Source organism: Zonotrichia albicollis, chromosome 11 (assembly GCF_047830755.1).
Source record: "Zonotrichia albicollis isolate bZonAlb1 chromosome 11, bZonAlb1.hap1, whole genome shotgun sequence".
Classification (NCBI taxonomy): Eukaryota; Metazoa; Chordata; class Aves; order Passeriformes; family Passerellidae; genus Zonotrichia; species Zonotrichia albicollis.
This window is the reverse complement of record NC_133829.1, coordinates 16820944-16839585: the sequence shown is the minus strand read 5'-3', so window position 1 is coordinate 16839585 and position 18642 is coordinate 16820944. Positions and strand designations below refer to the sequence as shown.

The following is an 18642-nucleotide window of genomic DNA, read 5'->3' as shown; positions in this document are numbered from 1 at the left end:
AAAGAAAAAAAAAGGGAAAAAATATAAGAAACCCTCAATCCTGCTGTTGATATGCTGGAAGCCAAGAGATTCCTAATCTACACCCTGGCTCAGGATCTACAACTTCTCTCAGTGTGTGGTGTTGTGAGTAGTTTACACTTCAACGTGGAGGACCAGTGTGTGTGTGTGCATGTGTGTGTGTGTTGGGGAGCAAGGACAGGTTTTCCCTGTGGGATACAACCATCCCATTCCAGATTCTGCATCCTGAGTCTGTTCTTTTTAAAGGCTTCTGTTCTGAAAAGCAGCTGTAAAAGCGACAGAGCGTTCCTCAGAGGACTGACACTCGGGCAAGGCTGCGGGTCAAATCTTGCCACCCCGAATCCCAGCACATCCAAGCAGTCTCCCTGCTCATGGAAATAGCCAGGCCAAGGTTTGTCCCCGTTAGCTTTGGAGGTTTGTGCTAATTTAATCTCTTAAGGAAACCTCCAGGCTGGAGGGAAGGACTCCTGCTCACTTGCACTCCTGAAAAGCATGGTGAGATGTGGCCCTGTGTTTTCCTGGTGCAGAAATCCCTGTCAGGCCCAAATCCCTGCCCAATTTGGGGATGTTTGACATTAAATAATGATCCTGCACCCTAGCAGGAGGCAGCTGAGCTCAGACCAACACTTCTTGGGGAAGGTGACTGGCACACCCTTGAAAAGATAATGAGTGGGAGCATAAATGGGATGGATGCTGCAGGGCAGGAGTAGGGAAAGCTACTTCTCTGAGATGCTTTTCAACTCTAAATGCACTTTAAATAAGCCAAATTTTTCTCCAAGTCCTCGAAAAGCAGCCCAAACAGAATCCAATCCAGCCCTTTGGCTCCAGTATCTCCTGCCTGGCCCAGGGAAGGAGCTCAGTGTGCCACCAGCCAGGACTGTGCGAGTCCCCAGCCCCGTATCTGTCCCCTCCAGTGATGCTTGGATGTGACCCCTACCCCTGAGAATCACCCCAAAAAGGACCTTCTCCAGCAAAGCACACCAAGACTAGTTTCCTTTTTAAGGGTGTCACTCCAGTCATTCTGCAATAGGCAGTCGTCTCTTGACCAGACTAAAATGCAGCTACTGATAAAATGCCTGTCTCTGTGTGTGTGTGTGTGTGTGTGTGTGTATATTTATGTATAAAATGTCAGGAGAAAAGTAATCCTTTGCTAAGCCTATTATGTACTTAATCAGGTTTAAATATTGTGCAATCCATTTCTAGCTCGCCTAAAACTTACTCTGCCAAACCACGTGCTCTGTCATCCGTGTCTGAGAAATGATGGATTAAGTGACTTCACCTCTTGCATTGACAATAAGATGCATCAATAATAACTGTAACGAGCTGTAACTAACAGACATTGCTTCAGCACCTAACCCTCCTCTCCGATGTGTCTCCTGAGTGTGTGAGCGCTGAAATGTGGCCCCCATGGCTCCAGCCTGGTGGGAAACTTGACCCCTCGTTCTCACCTCGGTTATTTGTAAGCTGTCCCTGCTCCAGATGGGGCTGATGTGGGTGTGATCAAAGTGTGGTGCTCCTGAAGCCCACAGGGTGGGAGAGATGGGCTGTTCCTGCTGCTGGGCAAGAGGCTTCTCATAAAACACACCTGGGCTTCTCCTGAAGCGTCCCTGTCACCTTCCACATCCTGCAGAGCACAGCTCTCTCTGCCTCTTGCTGGCCTTGCTGCTTGTTTGTAGCCAATATCAGACGGATGTCCAAATATCTGCTGCTTTTGAGCTGGATCTGCACCACGGGCTGCCCCAAGTCTGTCGTGCCCACATAATCATGGGGTGGTTTGGGTGGGAAGGGACCTTACAGCTCCTCCAGCAGCGACACCTTCCACTTCCCAGGCTGCTCCAAGCCCTGTCCAGCCTGGCCCTGGACACTTCCAGGGATCCAGGGGCAGCCACAGGGGACCCTCTGCCAGGGCACAATTGCTTCCCAGTATCCCACCGAACCCTGCCCTCTGGCATGGGAAGCCATTCCCCTCATCCTGTCTGTGTCTCAGACAATGAACACTGGGTCCTTTAATGCACTTTCCCCTGCCAGCTCTGTGAGGCTGCCCTGAATCCCATAGGAAAGGTTTCACTCCTGATCTCTAGCACTTTCCAAGCTCAGATATCACCCCTTTCACTTGAGGGGCCCTCAGGCCCTCTTCTCCTCGACCCCGTTACCCACACGCCTTCTACACCGAGTTTCTTTGGCTTTTGTTACATTCCAAAACCGAGCCACAATCCCAGTTAAGACTGCTTCCTGAGCAGCCTGAAGCCACCCGCTTGCCCTCGGCGAGATCCGCCGCGTAGGCACCACGGGGGCATAGAATGGCACAGAACCGTCGCGGGTGACAGCCCAGCCGCCATAAATCCGGACGGGGCCGTGAGGGGCCGCCATGACACCCCTTCCTCCGGCTGACCGCGCGCGCTGCCCGCACCAATCAGTATCGAGGGCGGGAGCAGCGCGTACTAATCAGCGCTGAGGGCAGGAGCAGCGCGCACCAATCAGCGCTGAGGGCGGAGTAGCGCGCTCCAATCAGCGCCGAGGGCGGGAGCAGCGCTCACCAATCAGCGCTGTGTGTGCCCCGGCTCCCGGTACCCCGCAGTTCCGGTCCTCCCGCTGCTCTCACGGCCCCGCTCCCCTCCCGGCCCTGCCCGGAGCGGTGTCGGGGCGCTGTTTGTCACCTTCTGAGGGTCCCCGCGGCTTCTCGGTGCTGCTCTGCGGCCTTTTGGAGCCTTTTTCAGCACCGCTACCGCATTAAAAGTCGATTTAATGAACCCTTAAGGGCCTGTAAATTGCTTGTTTTCTGGTGGCTGCTTCCCCACAGGTGTGTTTGGGTAAGAGGAAAGCGCGCCCCAGCACTTTTTTAATCGTTATGTTACATATATTATTATACATACAGCTTTTACTATAATATTTTGCCGTTATTTTATATTTTTACCACTATTTTGCTATTTTTGCCGCTCTTTTTACATTTGTACCATTTAAAATTTTCACTTTTTACCGTTGTTTTACCGTATTTATCATTATTTTACCATTTTAATAATTGTTCTATAATTTTATCATTTTTATCCTTTTTGTCATTATAATTTATAAGCATTTTGAAAATTTCCTGCTTAAAAATTTACTTTTTAATACCCAGGCTTTAATTTGTAGATGCTTCGGTGGAATTAATTGGAAACATCCTAAGGGTGCTTTAAATAGATAATAATTTGAATTATTTATAAATAATCATCATGATAATCTGATTTTAATTAGATATAGATAAATATGCGAAGCATGGTGATAGCATTAAAATCTCTCAGCCAATGTCCTGCTACATTTCCTCACCTCTTAATTTGTGGGTGCTTTGGTGGAATTAATTGTGGACACTTTGAGAACATCCTAGGGATGCTTTAAATAATAATTTAAGTTATTTATAAATAATAATAATCTGATTTTAATTAGATATAGATAAATATGTGAAACGTGGTGGTAGCATTAAAATCTCTCAGCCAGTGTCCTGCCACCTCTTAATTACCCTTGCTAATCAGCAAAGCTGGAATTGGGTTTTTAGTGGAAAGTGTCCCTGCCCATGGCAGGGGTAGGGTTTGGTCACTTAATTTCCCTTCCAACCCAAACCGGGCTCTGAAATTCCTCTCTCTAACCTCCAAATTTTCCCAAAAATCAGGACAGCCTGTGTCCATCTTCTTTCCACCCAAAGTGATTCCAAACAGTTTGAACAACAAGGACATCACTAAAATGGAACAGGCTTTACTGGTTGTAGTGATTTCTCAAGAGCTGAATTTGCTTTTTGCTGCTTAATCATTAATTGATTATATTTGAGATACTTGTGTCAGTTTCCCTACCAAAACATTAATTTCTGGTTTTTATCAGTGGCAGCAGCATGGGGAGGCCAGGAGGAAGCAGCAGAGCTGAATTAGAGCTGCTAGGGAATTATTTCTCATGCTGCTGTTAATATTTAGGGACACAGTGGGAAACAAGATGGTTGTGCATGCAGTGAGGCCCCACATTTTTAATTATTAAGACATCTCTGTGCATTTATTAATCACCAGAGAGTGCAGAGGGAAAGCATCTCAGCAGGGGTTTGTTTGCCTTTAGAGAACTTGGTGTAAAATTTTATCCCAAATTGATTTATTTATCTGCTCTAAATTCTGGACCACGTTCAACATGTGGGGGTGTTAATTTTGGAGGGTATGGATTTTACCAGGGTGCTTTTGTGGCCTATCTGCTCAAGGTTTAGGAGTCTGTTTCCAGTATCTGAGAGGAAAATGTAATTAAACATTGAGCTGCCCTTAAAGTTCTGTAATCCCTGTGGGATGGGTGACATTTGGGGGGTGACCCAGAGCCATCCCATCTTTGTGGGTCCTGCAGAGTCCAGGTGAGAGCCCCCTTTTTGGGAATGTGTTGGGGTTGGAGCTGTGTTAGCTCAGTGTCTCTGTTTCCCTGTGCCTGCACAGCTGGATTGGAGCATGGAGCCCATCTCCCTGCCAGAGCCAGGCATTCCTGCAGGAAACAGCTCATCTGTGGCACAGGAAAAGTTCCACGTGCTGCTGGGAGTGACTGGAAGCGTGGCTGCCCTCAAGCTGCCCCTGCTGGTGGCAGAATTGCTGAAAATCCCTGCGGTGAGTGAAGCTCTTGGTGGAGTTGGAGTTACCCTGGTTTTGGGGAGTGCTCACTCTGCCTTCTGCTGAAATAACAAGTTCCTCCTTGGGGGTCTCTTAGTTCAAAAATGTCTCTGAAGAGAATTCCACCTGTTTTTTAATTTTTTTTTTCTTTCTTACCATTTCATCCTTGAAACAATCTTTACTTTGGGTGTTTTGTTTTTTTCTGGAGTTTGTCCTTGTCAGTCAAGTTATCAAACATGGTTGCAGACAGAGGTGATGCTTCTGAAATCTGAAATCTCCAGGGTATTGCAGTTTTCCCATGGGTGGGATATGGCTTTTTCAAATGTGATCCAGAAAGGGAAAACAGACCTTGTAAAAGCAGAAATGGAGAACACAAGCTGCTATATGTGTTTGTGTAGTATTTTTTTGCTATTTGTTGTCTGGAATAACAGAGGTGCCCAGCAGGGGCCACTGGTGCCTGATCAGGGAGGGAAATGTGCTAATTTTGCTGTAGGATAAAGCTAAACATGGAAAACTTTTAGGTTTTTAGAAAAGAAATAAATATTTTGGAGCAATGAAAGAAAAGAGTGGCAGGGGCAAGAGGGGTGCAGTGAAATGTGCAGATTTATTGATGAGATTGCTGCATGAATTTCCTTTGGGAGGCTGTACCTTGTGGGAACAGTCAGTAGAGGCAGAGGAGGTGCTGGTTGATCTGCTTGGTGTTGTCACCCAAGCTGGGAAGGGAGCTGGAGGTGAGGCAAAGGGAGGCCTCAGTTAATTTATGACTTGGCCTGATGTGATTAGTGAGGTCAAAGGTCCCAGCCTGAAATAAAGACAAAGAAAAATGATATTAAGGGTGACTGACCCAGAGCCAGAGATCTTCTAATCCTCTCCCTCTTGGATTAGCTTGGCTATTGTCCATTTTTCATTGCTCCTGGAGCTTGGGACATCCTTCTGTGCAAATGACCCGTGGTAGGAACCTGGCTCAAACCCTTTGCTTCTCTCTGAGTGTTTGTTTCATAATTAAAAGCTGCAGACAGCTGCACTCAAACTCCCTGTGCAGCCCCAGAGGTCTGTGGCATCCAGTGCAGACTTTGTGGTCGCTGGTTTTAGGGCAGAAAAAGCAAAAGTGAGACATCCAGGAGTTTTTAAAAGCTTATTAATCAAAGTTATTTACTTATTTCTGCTGTGATTTCAGGGCCTGCTGAGTCAGTGCAACTTTGCCATGGCATTTATTGATCCTGCAGCAGGCTGTTGCATCAATTTCTTTACTGCTGGAGCAGAACTTTACAAAGCAGGCAGGGCAGGAGCAGAATATGGCTTTGATAGCAGAGGAGATGTGGTCACAGGCTTGCAACCAGAGTGGTTAGTTTAAATGGATGTTTTGCCTGAAATGCTCTGTGGTGAAGGACTTGGCAGAGTGATTTTGCTGCTCATTAAACTTTAACACCTCCTCAGTGGTGCCAGGGGATGTGACAGCTCACTGCCTCTTGCTTGAATTGTCCTTGACTTGTCCTGGCAGTGTCCCAGGCCAGGTTGGACAGGGCTTGGAGCTCCCTGGGATAGTGGAAGGTGTCCCTGCCATGGCAGGGGGTGGCACTGGACCACCTTTAATTTCCTTTCTAAGCCAAACCAATCTGTGATCTTAGCTTAAAGAAAGGCAAGGACAGACTTTTTGGTGGGCAAAATGTTTTTGCTCTTGAAGCTCCAGGATGTCACCTGGACTTCAGGCTTAAATCCCACCCTGTCACTTCATCGTGCTGCCTCAGCCTGTGGGTGCCATTTAACAGAGGAGCTCGTGTGCTCAGGCTGTCTGGGAAGATTTTGCTGTCAGACCTGAGAAAGCCATTAAAAATAAAATAGCCACGTGCACCTCCTTCCCCTGGAAGGGCTGTGCCAGGAGAATCCTCTATCAGAGACCAGCAGTGTTGCCTGAACATGGGCTTTGTGGTAAAGTTTGTTTTGGAGATTTGGCTTAAGCCAAAGCCCTTTAACTAATCTAAACTGTCTCCAGTGAGGGAGTTTGAGTGTGGCCAAACTGCCTTTGCTGCTGAAGATATCCACAGACAAACAGAGGGTGTGCCAGGTAAATAGAATAAACTATGCAGGCTGAGGTAATCCTGAGAGCACTGGGCTCTTCCCAGTCTACCTGGAGGGACTTGAGGGAACCAGGAGCCCACCCCAGCAGAAAACCTTCATTAGGGGGAATATTTAACTCACAGAACAACTTTCTTGGGGGCTGGTGGGATTTCAGCACTCAGACTCCTTCAACATCCCTCTGGAATGTTCTGCCCTGGAATGGTTGAATGCAGCGCTCAACAGCCAGAACTCTTCCCTAGTCCTGAGCTTATGCTTGGAAGAAATAAATATTTTTTTCGATGGCAGCATTTCAGAGAGCAGCCATCTCCTTCAGATTGCACAGTGGCCTTCAAACCCCCCAGATAAAGAAATAATTAAACAAATTTTTTGCAGACTGAGGTTAACACCTCACCCGGAGCCTGCGGCACAGCGATAGCACCTTTGTGGGTGTCGCTGCTTGGCTCGAGCAGCTTCCTGTGAGGTGAGGTTAGCATGGAAATAATACACTTAGCTAATGCCTGGGAGTGTGATCTTCATGCTCAAAAACACTATGAACACCTGGCATTCCCAGTCAGAGGTGTTTCAAGAAAAACAGACATTTAGAAGAGGCAGAAAAGCAAATGTACAGTACCAAAAATGTGTTGTGCAGCTGTGTTATCCTTCAGAAATTGGGGGAAATTACCAGTGGCCACAATATGCTGAGGCTGGGGTTTTCCACTGCTCCCAGCTGTTATTCTAATCTCATAGGATGTAAGGAGCCAGCACTGCCTGGTTCCCAGTGGAATAAATGGTGCTGGGAGCTGGATTCATGTGCTGTCACATCACTGCTGCTGTTGCAGAGAACTTCTTGGAGCTTGGAGGTTTCCAGCAGTTGATTGTAGCAAGGAGTGCACACACCAAGTGCCTCCTCAAGGCACTGTTTTCTAAAAGGAGGGAGCTGCTGGTGGGGCTGATTTCTCCCCATTTCACTGTCAGATCAATAGAATATGCAGTGGCTTCTGGGAGCTGCTGGAAGGAGCAGGTAGTAGCCAATACCATGGAAAAGTGGTATTTTTCACTGTAATCAGCAGCCTGAAGTTCATCTTCCTCATTACCACTCTTCAGAGTGCTCCCATCCATGTGTTTTGATGTTGATGGGTTTAAGGAACATCCTTGGGAGGAATTGCAGCTGGAAATTCAGCTCCATGTCCCACATGGGCTGTCAGGGCATGCAGAGCTGGCACTGGCTGACCCTGACATGTGGAGGTCACCTCTGGTTCACTGCCTGTGGCAGGAGCTGTTGGCAACATTATCAGAGCTGCAGGACACAGAAAACAGAAAATTTTCCACTTGGGAAGATTTCTGCAGGAGGAAACGAGAGGTTCACCTTAGCACCTTTTGTAAGTGTGTGCCAGATAAACACCTGAAGGATGGGATAGGCTTTCCTCAATAAATGAAGGTTCCAGTGGCTTTGCAGGTTTATCTGAGATTTCAGAGGGAACCCTCATGTGTTCACTCAGTCTGCACAGAAACCCTGTGCTATGGACACAGCTGCACTGAAGTTTTCCCTTGCACTTGGCAGGTGAGGATTTGTCTTTTTTAGGTAGACATGAAATGAGTTTCTGGCTCCTTCAGATGCCTGTGGTGGCCTGGCATTTCAGCTGTGAATAGGGGAAGTTCTTTGAGAAGCCACAAAACCTTCAGAATTCTCAAGTGTAACCAGTGGTCTTTTCCTTTCTGCTTAGCTCGAGGTGAAGGTGGTCACTACTGAGAGAGCAAAACATTTCTACAATGCCCAGGAGATTCCTGTGGCCCTCTATGGTGATGAAGAGGAGTGGCAGGTGAGTTGTCCTTGCAAATAGAAGCATTCCTCTTAAGTTTTCTTGCAAGAAACCACACTTAGTTCTTTTTTTAAACCTGAGCCAAGATTCACTCCTTGGTCTAGTTTGGAATGTGGCTTTTGGAGAACGTGCTCTAAAGGAGGAGGAAGAGAGAGGCTGCCCTGATGCAGTGCAGGATCTTGTCCTGCAGTAGGCAGGGAGGGCAGGGTGGACTCTCTCCACCCTGGGCTCAGCTGCTGTGAGTGTCAGGAAATGTCAAGGCAGCCACTGCAGAGCCATGGTGAGCAAGTTTGGTGCTTGTCATGAGTCATACTTGTCACGCAGGCAGCAGCTCCGTTCTCCTTAGCTCAGCTGTCAGGGCTGTGAACATCTCTGCTCCCTGTGAAATGGCTTTTTCTCCTGACTGCAGTTTTACTGACACACTTTGAGACTCCTTGAGTATGAAGAGGTTTGTTGTACAAGCATCAAGATTTGTTTTTCCATACATTTCATCCCTGCTTTGCAGTGCTGATCTGAGCACAAGGTGCTCTCTCCTTACCCCTATTGCTGCTCACACGTGGGCATCACTTTTAAGTGGATAGAAACACGCCAGTGACAACAGCCAGGAAACTTTCTGGCTGCTCTCAGGGATTGGTGGATACCTACTGGATCCCAAGGTGCTACAGCCTCAGGCAGTTGTTTCTGAGGAAGTGGGGTGATGGAAGGGCTGCAGGTCAGGGTTTGAGGTTTGCTGGCACACTGGAGAGCAGGCACAGAGCCCTTGTGGTGGGAAATAATCACAGAATGGTTTGGCTTGGAAGGGACTTCAAACTCATCCAGTTCCACCCTCTGCCATGGGCAGGGACACTTTCCACTATACCAGGTTGCTCCAAGCCCCATCCAACTTGGCCTGGAACATTTCCAGGGATGGTGCAGCCACAGATTCTCTGGGCAACCTGTGCCAGGTCCTTAGCACCCTCACAGGGAGCAATTTCTTCCAATATCCCATCTAACCCTGCCCTCTGGCAGCTGGAAGCCATTTCCCCTTGTCCTGTTGCTCTAGGCCCTTGTAAATAACCTCCCTCTATCTTGCTGGCTCCTTCAGGCACTGGAAGGAGACAATGAGGCCATCCCAAAGCCTTCCTTCTCTTCTCCAGGCTGAACACTGCCAGCTCTGTCAGCCTTTCCTCATGGGAGAGCTGCTCCATCCCTCTGACCAGCTTGATGGCCTTCTCTGGGCTCAGTGTGACAGCCTGCTCAGCATCTCTTGTGAGAGCCTTCACTCTGACAATAACAGGACCAGAAAGGATAGAAGTGAGTGGAGGAGGTGGAAAGGTGTTCAGGAAGCCCCAGCTTTTCAGGTGCTGCCTTTTTGTTGTGGCTTCCCGTGACTCAGAGGAGGAGCAGTTTGTGGCCCTGACACAGCCCATGCTGGCCTGTGGTTGGGTCTCCTCTGGGGAATAAGCACCTGATGCTGTTTGCTGCTTCTCAGGGCTATTTGCCAGTTAAATGAGCTCTTAAGACCAGGGTTCTCTTGAGCAACTCAGGGCTTTAGAGATAGTAGAAATATTCATTAAAGATTGTGTCAAGGAGAAGCTGTGGCTGCCCCATCCCTGGAAGTGTTCAGGGGTGGGATGGGCCTTGGAGCAACCTGGTCAAGTGGAAGGTGTCCCTGCCCATGGGACAAGGTGAGCTTTAAGGTCCCTCCCAGCCCAAACCATTCTGTGATTCAGAGAGCCAAGAGAGAAGTGCCAAACTGGATAAACCTCATCCATCGTGGAGAAGGGCAACAGGACACTGTCCCTGCAGGACTTAGGAGAGTTCCCTTTGCTGCTTTGAGTGTGAGTAGGGTTGTGCATCCTAATTAAAAGTGACATGTTCATTTAGAGGTCTGTACCTTGTGAGAAACCAGTGGGCAGCTTCACTTCTATGTGAAACTTATAAATTACATGGGTTCTTCAGGAAATGTACCCCTGGTTTGGGCCTGCCTGGCTCAGCTGGCTGAGGGATGGAGCTCTTAGGAATAATTACAAAGCTAAGGAATGCATGGATGGGCACAGCTCTTTGCTGTGAGGTGAAACCTGTGGTTGTCACATGTGGGAATTGTCTTGTGGGGAAAGGATCCCCCATCCACCAATCCACTGCCATCCCTTAAATTCCATAAGCATAATCCCACAGGAATTCCATAGGAATTCCATAGGAATTGTGGTTCCTGGGTGGGATGATGAGGAGTGTGAGGGTTTGGTGTCCCCCACAGCTGTGGAAGGGCCGCTCGGACCCCGTCCTGCACATCGAGCTCCGGCGCTGGGCTGACCTCATGGTGGTGGCACCTCTGGATGCCAACACACTGGCAAAGGTCGCCAATGGCATCTGTGACAACCTGCTGGTGAGTACCCAGGCTCTGCCTGCTCTGCTGCCACCCCTCAGCACTGCCTGACCTCGCCTCCGTGGAGCCTTGGTGCTTCTGCACCATCACCACCAGTGAGATTTGCACGTTCTGCTCCCCTTTCATCTGCTTGTCTCTCTTCCCCAGCATGGTTCCCTGCTCCTTCTCCTTCCTTCCCTGAAATCTATTCCCATTCCTCAGCTCTCTCAGTCTCTCATCTCATTTCCCAGCCCTGCTTTGTGTTCCCTGCTTTTTCTAGAGAGTGGTATTTCTTTGTGCCTCCATCCTCTCTGTCACTCGTACACACAAACACACACTCACTCCCTTTTGAGTTCCTCTACATTTTTTTTCAATGCAATCTGGAAAGACACCTGTGAGATCAGATAAAACTGTTTACTTCCTGCTACTTCACCACCTCCCTCACCTAACATAGCACAGACTTTCAAACATGCTCGTGCCCACTTACCTCCCAGCCTCAGCTACAGAGGATTTTGCTTGTTCAGGCTTGTTTTTTGGTATTTAAAGGGCTCTTGAGCTCTTCAGCCTAATCAGAAAGTGTATTTAAAGGGAGTGTGCTTCTCTGTTGGGTGCTGGGGACCTTCAGTGGGGCTGAATAGTTTGTGGCCAGGCATTAACCACACGAAAGATCTCAGGAAGCTGCAGATCTGCGTGACCTACAGCCTTTTGGGTAAGAAATGCATATAAATGAACAAAATCCACCCAGAGCAGATCACTGGGGATCTGAGAGAAGCCAGAAGGAGCTGTGGGAGGGACAAGCAATGTCTTGTCCTTCTGGGTCCCTTGTGGGTGTGCTGAGGAGAGAGCTCAGGGTGGATGTCAGGGATGTGTGGCTTCACAGGCTCCTGCCAATCTTTGAGAGCCTTGTGGAGGGAAGAGGCAGCTCCAGGAAAGGGAAGTGAGTGCTGGAGGTGCTGGTTGGCAGTTCAGAACAGATTCCATCAGATTTCCTTGTGCTGGGAAGGGTTCAAGTCACAGGGTACAAAAAAGGATGGGCAGGGTTCCTGTAAGGACTCTGTGATCAGAGCTGCTCCCTTGGAAGCTCCTTTGTTTGAAATGCTGCAAGGCCTGGGGAATCCAATGGACATTGCACTAAGAACAACCAGCATTATCTTTCCAAGGGGATGAGGTGATCCTGGGATATCTGGAAGTGCTGAGGAGTCAGATTTGATTGCCTGTAGCACACAGGAGCTGCCAGATGCCTTGTAACCTGCCAGCATCTCCTGCAGCAGCCCATATGTGCTCGTGCTCTCCTCTGTTGTATCCTGGAAGCAGCACTGCTTCCCTTACAGGGAGTTATGGATCCAGCTGGCATTTCATGTCAGAAAGACTCATTGCCAACTTTCAGTGTTCAGCTTTGTTATCTGAAGTGTTGCCCTGGGGGTGTCTTTGTAGTCAGTAAGATCTGTGGCCACCTCTCAGCTCCTCTGTATCTCACAGTCTGTACACATCCTCTTCCAGCTTGCTTTGCTCCAGCCTGGGCTGCTGCCTGGAGCAGGGTGGGATTTATCCTCTGCCTGGCCTCCCTCATCTTTCCTGCCTGTCAGAGATGAGCTTGGCTGGAATGTGCTACAAATTCATCCCAGCCCATGGGTTAGCCCAGCTGTGCTGACAAAACAGCCAGGCTGGAAAGGTGCAGCAGAGGGATGGGAAGGAGTGAGGAGATCCCAGCCCATGGGTTAGCCCAGCTGTGCTAACAAAACAGCAGCCAGGCTGGAAAGGTGCAGCAGAGGGATGGGAAGGAGTGAGGGGATCCCAGCCCTGCCATGGCTTCTCCTGCAGACGTGTGTGATCCGTGCGTGGGACCTGAGCAAGCCCCTGCTCTTCTGCCCAGCCATGAACACGGCCATGTGGGAGCACCCCATCACTGCTCGCCACGTGGAGCAGCTCAAGGCCTTTGGCTACACGGAGATCCCCTGTGTGGTGAAGAAACTGGTGTGTGGAGATGAAGGTCAGTCCTTTTCCTGGCTCCTGCCCCTTTCCCTGTCCTGGAGGGATGTGCTGCCTTTTGCCATGTGGCCACAGAGATGTTGAACTGCCATGGTTTGTACAAACAAGCTGAAGCTTTGCCCTGTGTTATCCCTCATCATTAATTTTTAAATAGCCTTAAGAGCTTCCAGCTGAGCCTGATACTGAAGAGATGCTCATTCAGGAGGAAAGGACATCAAAGAGAAGGAAGGTTCTGTGATTTACCAGCCTGGGATTTGGGTGTCCTGATTTTGCCCTCTGCTGGGACTGGGGGCTGTTTTCATTGTGCCTCAGTGTGGCTGTGTTTGCAGGGGTCCCAGGATGAGGGAAGAGATGGGAATCTTGACTCCATGTTTCAGAAGGCTGATTTATTATTTTATTATATATATTATACTAAAAGAAAATTATATATTAAAACTATACTAAAAGAATAGAAGAAAAGATTTCATCAGAAGGCTAGCAAGGAATAGAAAGGAATGATAATAAAATCTGAGGCAGCCAGACTGTGATTGGCCATTAATTAAAAACAACTCTATGAGACCAATCACAGATCCACCTGTTGCATTCCACAGCAGCAGATAATCATTGTTTACATTTCAGGCCTCTCAGCTTCTCAGGAGAAAAAAGATCCTAGCAAAAGGATTTTTCATAAAATATGTCTGTGACACCTCAGCTCCATCACTGGGATTAAGTCTTGTCTCTGAGTGCAGACAGTGAGAAAAGCCCTTTGCAGATGTGGCTGGGGGTGTAGCTGGACACACATTTAACATTTGTTGTTGTTGTTGCCTGGGTTACTTTTCAGCCTCCCAAACAATCTGTGATTCGGGGTTTTGACTCCAGAGTTCTGTGAAGTGAAAGAGGGGTGTGGAGGAAGTGCAGACTGAATACATTTAGCTTGCAGTGCTAAGAAATAATGCTCTCATTTGAGTTTTAGTAGCTTGCTTGGAGGTATTTTGACTTTTGGAAAGGGTTTTGATACAAACCACTTGGATGAATGGATTTGCTTTTTATTAAAATTTCAGTGGGCAAATCTCTGTAAAACGTGCCTTAGTTCCAGCCACAGCCTACACCTACTTCTATGTAACAGCCCTGGCTCCAGCAGGATTTTAACCACCCTGTCAGTCCAATAAAGAGTCTGTGACAAAGACAGGCTGTTAAAATGTCCCTCGTGGTTAAATTCCAGGCCTGGCTTGGTTTTGGAATCCTTAGGTAGGTGCAATGCCTCCATGCATTTGTACTTTTGGAACTGAAAATTAAAAAATATTTACAGTTAGGTAAGTGTAGTCAAGTAACTGAGACATCAGTTGAAATATCCTAGATGATTAGCCTTCCACTGGGATTTTAGACACGATGACATCAAATTTCTTCATGTCCAGCTCAGCTGTCTCAGCTGTGAGAGCAAACTCCTGAAGGAGCTTGGAGGAGAGGGATGCAGGGATGGCAGGAGCAGCCTCATCTGACTGGACTCCACTTGTGCTCGTGAGTCAATTCCCAACAAGATCTCCCTGATGGCAAACACCAGCACTTCTCCTGGCAGCCTGTAGTGAAATTATGGCAGGGCACTAATGGATTCCATCTCTCTGAAGACTAAACTTGTCTCCACGACTGAATTTTTTTCACCCCTTCCCCTTTTCTCAGGCCTTTCACCCCACAGCCTCTTCCACACTCACTTTGGTTTTGTGGCTTCCATCCACGCAGGGGTTTCCCTGGTTTCCACACAAGCAGCATGTAGCAAAGCTCACACATGTGGTGCAGGAGAGACTCAGTTTTGTCTGTTGATGTTGTGGTTTGTTTTGCTCTAGGAGGTTTCTCTTCCTCACCCTGTGTGGTTGGGTCTCACCTGAAATGCAGCAGATCCTTACTGCCCCTGAGTTTTATCTGATGAATTTTTCTCCTTTAGTAAAGTGTGGGTTTAGACAGAAAGTCCAGCTAAAAGAATTAGAATACCAAACTGAGTTTTTTAACTGGATAGTTTCCACACTGCCATTGTCTTCATTGTGCTTGGCTGCATTTCTAGAGCCTGGCACACTGGCAAATTTCCACCTGTAGGCATGAGCTGTGCTGTAGGAGTTTGCTTTGCTAAACCTCAAAGTCCAGCACTGAATTGCCAGAGGTGTTGGAGTAGTGGATGGTGGAGGGAGGAAGAAGGCAGGCCTTGGAAGTGCTCTGGAAGGGTGTAGCTCTGCCCAACCATGCAGAGGGAGTTTCTCTTGTCAGGTGCAGCCCTTCTCCCTGAGCTTAGGAGAGCAGAAGGGTCCAAATCTGCCTGCAGCTTGTCCACAGGGTGCTCCAGACATCCTGGGATTTACAGGTCTGAAAAAGATGAAAACAACATTTCCCAGAACTAATTTCTGCTGAGCAGTAATTTATGATATCAATTAGCCAGCAGGATAAAATACCAAGAGAGAGACTCCTTTTCAGTCTTGCAAGAGACAAATACCTGTGGGAGAAGCATCTTTCCTCGGCTCCAGGCAAATTAGAAGAGTGAATGGCCTCAGTTCCCAATGCTGAGCTGAGCACACAAGGTTAGACAAGGTGATTTAATCATCTCAGGCTTTAAAATTCTGAACCTGAGTTTAAAATTGCTTCAAAGGAAAGCAGCAGCACAACATAGATTAGATGTTCATCTGGCTGATCACCAGGCCCAAAGGAAAGGCCTTTCCATTTTGTTCTGTCCAGCACTCAGCCTTCTCCAAGTCCCAGGAGAAGTCTGGTAGGAACCCACAACAGCATTCTCTAATGGAGGTCCTCTCTCCCAGGCAGAGCCATGGGAATGGTATGGATTTGTCAAGTCTTTTGTGTAGGCAAAATCTATTTCAGAAAGATTCTGAAACCACATAATTTTGCATTGAAATATACCCTGGAGAAAGGAGGTGAGATAGGCAATTTTGCTTGGCACATTTTCTTTAGGTTGCCCCCACCCTGGATTTCACCGTGTGCTTTTGCTCTTGCCCTGCAGGCCGAGGTGCCATGGCAGAAGTGTGGGCCATCGTGGAAAGAGTTAAAAAGATCCTTGAAGAACGGGATGTGCCAAGGCAGAGCTGATATTTTGGCATGTAAATGGTGGTTTTGTGCCTTCCTGATGGTTTGGAGATAAAGCCAGCAGGAAGCTGGGCTCAGCTGCCCTGGTACCATGGCGTGCATACCTTGAGCTGCTCTCCAACAGAAGGAGCCAACGGTTCTCTTCCAGCTGGTGCCAAACTGAACTGTGGTACCTCACCACAGACTTTCAAAAACCAGAGCCAAGAATGTGCTGCTTTAGTGTGGAAAACCCTGTGGTGTTTTGGGAGTAACTGCTCCTGAGGCTGCTCAGCCCCCAGTGCTTCACACCTGCTCTGTTCTGGGCAGGCTGCAGAAGGTGTTTGAGCTCCTGTGGTTCTAAAGAGGAAAAGGCCCTGCAAATTCTGGTGCAGGGTCATTGCTGCCCCTTCTAGCAAGTGTCTCCTGGACCATTCCTGCTCTCCAAAGCTTGGTCCATAGCTGTGCTGGCTGCATGTTCCTCCCAGCAGGAGTCACTGTCCAAACAGATTTTCCCTCTGGGAACTTAATAAAAGAGTTTTTAATCCTTCCCCTGATGAGTTGCCTCTTGTAACTGCTTTGACCAATATCTTTGCTAAGTTGTGTCTGCTTAGGGTTTTTATCAGAGAAAAAATTGCCTGAAAGGAGCTCTGCAGTCCTTTTGCCCTTTTGTAGCTGTTGTCTGGAGAGGGATGCAGGTATCAACCTCAGTGCAAAGTGCCTCCTGCCCATCTGGGTGCCCCAGTCAGGAAACAAGCAGGCCAGGCCCTCATGGAAAGCCAAGGCTCCGTGTTTCCCATGGGAATGAAGTGAAACTTCACCTTTGATGACCTTTTCAGCTTGAAAATTTATTGCCTGGCATGAATAAATTGGGAAATCCTGTGCCCTTGTGGGCCAGACCAGGCAGGGCTCCCCCAGTGCAGCCTTTCCTTGGGAACATGATTTTGCTCCTGAGGAGACTGGGAGCTGTGGAACACACTGCTCCAGCAGAGCACTGCTGACCTACAGAGTTCATTTTTGGCTAAACCCAAACAAATCTGAGGCCTTGGGTACAGCATGTGCATCCTGCCAGTGAGGGAAACCTCCAGCCTGCTGTGCATGAGGGAAGAGGTCACTAGATTAGGTTTGCTTAGCTTACCCATCCCACACAAATAAAACCTCTGAACCTTCCCTGTTTTGGCTCTTCCACCGACAGAAATCCACGTAGTCACAATTTCTGAGAAGGATCTTGGTGTGAGCAGAGCTTGTGGCTCACACAGAGGGCTGGAGTGGAGTTGTGGCTGTGATTTCTGCATTTTTCCAGGATTTATGGAGTGACCTGCATTGTTTGCTCATGTTCTCAGCCTCCCAGAGAAGGCTTAAGCCTTAAGTGAGCTCCCTTAAGGTCACTGACGGTAGCAGGGATGTTTCTGGCTTCCATGACTTCTGATGTGAATGGTGTTTCTTCTGCTCCCAGGACAATGTGTGTTTTGGCTCCTACAACTGGCACTTGTCCTTGGGATCTGTCATAGCTATCTCCTTTGCCTGGAGTTGTTTATCCCTCCTCCTGCTCCCTGACTTGGCAGCACAGAAAATCCAACAGAGATTCCTCTATCCCAGGACAAAACACCACATTCCTGATAAGAGCCTTCCTCTCTTCCAAGCCTGCTTTGCTGCAGAAATGTTGCAAAGTGATCTGCACAATTGCTGTGATTTTTCATTGGCAGCAGGTTGTGATGGCTTTCCAGGCTGGGATAAACCTGTGCCCAAACCACCTTTGCTTCAGGGCAAATAGAAGAAACAGTTCAGCCCCTTCTGGGAGGCAGGAGCAGCTTCCAGCCTGGCACAGGTACAGGTCCCCACACGTGGCCAGGGAGATGCAGGAACTGCTCCCTGTGGAAAAGGAGCAGGAATAGAGCTGGGGAAGGCTCTGTCTGCTTGAGGAGGTGACTTTGGGGCAGTGTTTTTGTAGGATGAGGCTTGGGTGGTGATGAAGGACCTGATTCCAAACCAGGGCTCTGTGCCAGCTTGAGCAATGGGCACTGCCAGGCTCTCCTTAGTGAGGTCACAAAGAGGTGTTTTAAGGGATGGATCCCTCAGGGCATTCAGGCTTCCACCTCCATCCCTCACAGCTCTGTGTGTGACCCAGGTTCACAGGGCAGGCCTGAGACACTTCCCATGAAAGCTTTTTCTTTTCCTTCAGCTCTTCTTTTTGAGCCACACGCTGATTTTTTGTTTCACTTTCCCATGAAACTGTCGGATGACCGAGGCAGCACTCTCATGAATCCTGCTGTGTTGCAATTTCATTCATCCTGCTTAAAACTGTTTCTCTCAGCATGGCTTGGGAGTGGTAAAGAGCCAGGACAAAAGCTGAGCAAAGGCAGCAGCCCACCTCCTTTCCTGGGCTTGCACATGCCTCTCAGCATCCCTGGCTCTGGCTGCTTCCCCCCATCCCAAACTCTGTGGGATCCCTTTGCTGCTTGGATTTGGGGAGCACCAGAGGAGGATGGAGATGCTGTGGTGGCTTTGGTCTGGCTTTGATCAGGAACTGGCATGGGAATTGCATCATCTAAAGTGCCTGTCCCATCCCACTGCTCCATCTTGGGAGCCTACAGCAGGAAAAGAACATCTGAAAAAAGTGACAAAACCTCCCAATATTTCGATTTTGAGCAGTGGTGTCTCTGTGGTGCACCTGGTGTGGTGGCTTTGCACCCCAGGGCTCCGGATTTGACACCTCTTCCCCCCTGGGTACAGGGATGCCACCCGCTCCAGATCCCCAAGCACGTGAGGTGGCAGG

At 48.5% G+C, this 18642-nt stretch overlaps 1 protein-coding gene across 5 annotated transcripts; it reads left to right on the top strand.

Annotated features, from left to right (window-relative positions):
* The first annotated feature begins 129 nt into the window (after positions 1 to 129).
* PPCDC (phosphopantothenoylcysteine decarboxylase) lies at positions 130 to 16423 on the top strand. Of its 5 annotated transcripts, none has more exons than XM_005487780.4 (6): positions 2554 to 2828; positions 4452 to 4616; positions 8402 to 8497; positions 10734 to 10862; positions 12663 to 12831; positions 15808 to 16423. In XM_005487780.4, exons 2-6 carry the CDS (start codon positions 4464 to 4466, stop codon positions 15891 to 15893), a joined length of 633 nt encoding a protein of 210 aa, XP_005487837.2. In that variant the 5' UTR covers positions 2554 to 2828; positions 4452 to 4463; the 3' UTR covers positions 15894 to 16423. The 5 variants fall into 5 exon arrangements, with proteins under 5 accessions (XP_014123127.1, XP_014123126.2, XP_005487837.2 ...); XM_005487781.4 differs by having other exon boundaries at positions 2555 to 2818; XM_014267652.3 differs by lacking the exon at positions 12663 to 12831 and having other exon boundaries at positions 130 to 2818.
* The last annotated feature ends 2219 nt before the right edge of the window (positions 16424 to 18642 follow it).